Raw genomic sequence first — 2041 nt, 5'->3', positions numbered from 1 at the left:
TTTTCATCGCATCCCACTGTTACATGTTTTTAGTATTTGTTTATGATTGGCCACCATGGTACCGCATTTGTTATATTTTGTACACTTGTTAACGACTAGTGGAGTCTTGTCGAAACGTCGTGGGTGATAGTAGTCCTTAAAGACTCCTATTCTATGAGGTTGCTTGGATTGTGAGTATATCAAAAGAAGTTACAGTTTTTAAAGTTTCGTTTCTGCACAACAGAAGGTCATTAACGTGTCCAAACCACACCCCTATTCGTCATACTTCCTCGTGTATATAGGACCATGTCAAAATCCGTATTCGTGATACGATGCGTTAAGCCTATTGACTGTTTCTTAACAAAAATCTATAGAATCAACTGAGCCATTCACTGTGATATAATCAGTTCAGCAGCCGGAAATAGAACCCTTGTTTCTCCGTTAAATATTTATAAAGAATTTAATCAGAGCGATGCATTTTGGTCATATCAGTTTGGTTCCATTTTATCTCTGGCTTCTTTTTTATTATAATACCGAGATCATAATGGCAATACTACACATTCATTCTTACAGATTATAGGTTACATGTTCAAAATAACAAAATTTCAAAAAGTTTTCATGGAGCCTCTAAAATGAAACGCAAAATAGCTTGAATAGATTTGACAAGTCCATGATAGTGAAGAAATTGAGGCTTAAAATTGTAAATTCGGAGTTTGAATTTACTATTATTTTAATCCATTATAATTTCATTGATTTTATATAGGAATCCATATCTATCATTCTGAGACCGCCATTTTTATTTTTTGTATGAGAACTTTTCTTGAGATTTTCTCTGTTTTTCCCCATATTAATTTATAAAAGATTGTGTTAATTTCTGAAATAAATTGAGAATTTGGAGTAGGTAAACTAGTGAAAAGGTGAAATAATTTTGGGATCAGAAAGGTTTTCAATACACAAATTTTTCCAATTACAGTCAGATTTCTATATGTCCAGTCATGAGATGCCCTTTTTAACTCTCCAATTTTTGTTTGAAAATTTAGTGAAACTGTAGAGGGAATATCTGTGCTGAATGTTATTCCAAGAACACTGAAGTGTTTAGAAGTCCAAGTGAGATTTAGAGTTCAATATTTCGATCCATCGAATAAATTCTAGTGGGAAATTGAAATAGCCAAGTACATTTTTCAAAAATTTCAATGAAAGAGAATCGAAAGCTTTCAAAAAATCAACAATTAACAGAATTCCGTCAAGGTTCTCTTCTTCAGTATATTTGATCAAATCGTATAACATTCTTGTATTTTCCGCGATACAACGCCCTTTAAGGAAACCCATTTGATTTTCATTGATAATCTTATCGAGGTGAACTTTCATTCTGTTTGCCAAACAGCCTGATAAAATTTTATACGAGACGTTCAAACGTGGTATTGGTCGCCAATTTGATAAAAATTCTCTAGGTTTGTTACTTTTCGGTAAAATAGTGATAACCCCTCGTCTAAATGTTGTTGACAGGATTTCATTCTCTAATGAGTCATTATAAGCATTAATAAGATAATCTTTAATATCTGTCCAAAAAATTTATGAAATTCTGAGGTAAATCCTACGGAAGCGTATTAGGGCCATTCATTTTTTTTATTTCTTTAATTTTCAAGTTAGTATGTTGAATTTTCAAGTGAGTAACTTGAATTTTCAAGTGAGTAACTTGAATTTTCAAGTTAGTATCTTGAATTTTCAAGCTGGTATGTTGAATTTTCAAGCTAGTATGTTGAATTTTCAAGTTAATATGTTCAAGTTAGTATGTTGAATTCTCAAGTTAGTATGTTGGATTTTCAAGTTAGTATGTTGAATTTTCAAGTTAGTATGTTGAATTTTCAAGTTAGTATGTTGAATTTTCAAGTTAGTATGTTGAATTTTCAAGTTAGTATGTTGGATTTTCAAGTTAGTATGTTTAATTTTCAAGTTAGTATGTTTAATTTTCAAGTTAGTATATTGAATTTTCAAGTTAATATGTTCAAGTTAGTATGTTGAATTTTCAAGTTAGTATGTTGAATTATCAAGTGAGTAACTG

At 30.8% G+C, this 2041-nt stretch overlaps 1 protein-coding gene across 1 annotated transcript; it reads left to right on the top strand.

The window, feature by feature from the left end:
* Nucleotides 1-1612: 1612 nt before the first annotated feature.
* Nucleotides 1613-2001, top strand: LOTGIDRAFT_144625 (hypothetical protein; the record flags this gene model as incomplete). The annotated part of the gene is given in 2 exon segments (XM_009055514.1): nucleotides 1613-1772; nucleotides 1787-2001. Coding segments are annotated over 2 exon segments (375 nt in total), but the record flags the coding sequence as incomplete, so codon positions are not given.
* Between the last annotated feature and the right edge of the window lie 40 nt (nucleotides 2002-2041).

This window comes from Lottia gigantea (assembly GCF_000327385.1).
Source record: "Lottia gigantea unplaced genomic scaffold LOTGIsca_249, whole genome shotgun sequence".
In the NCBI taxonomy this organism is placed as follows: Eukaryota; Metazoa; Mollusca; class Gastropoda; family Lottiidae; genus Lottia; species Lottia gigantea.
Note: the sequence above shows the minus strand (reverse complement) of the source record. Positions and strands in the feature narration are given on the sequence as shown.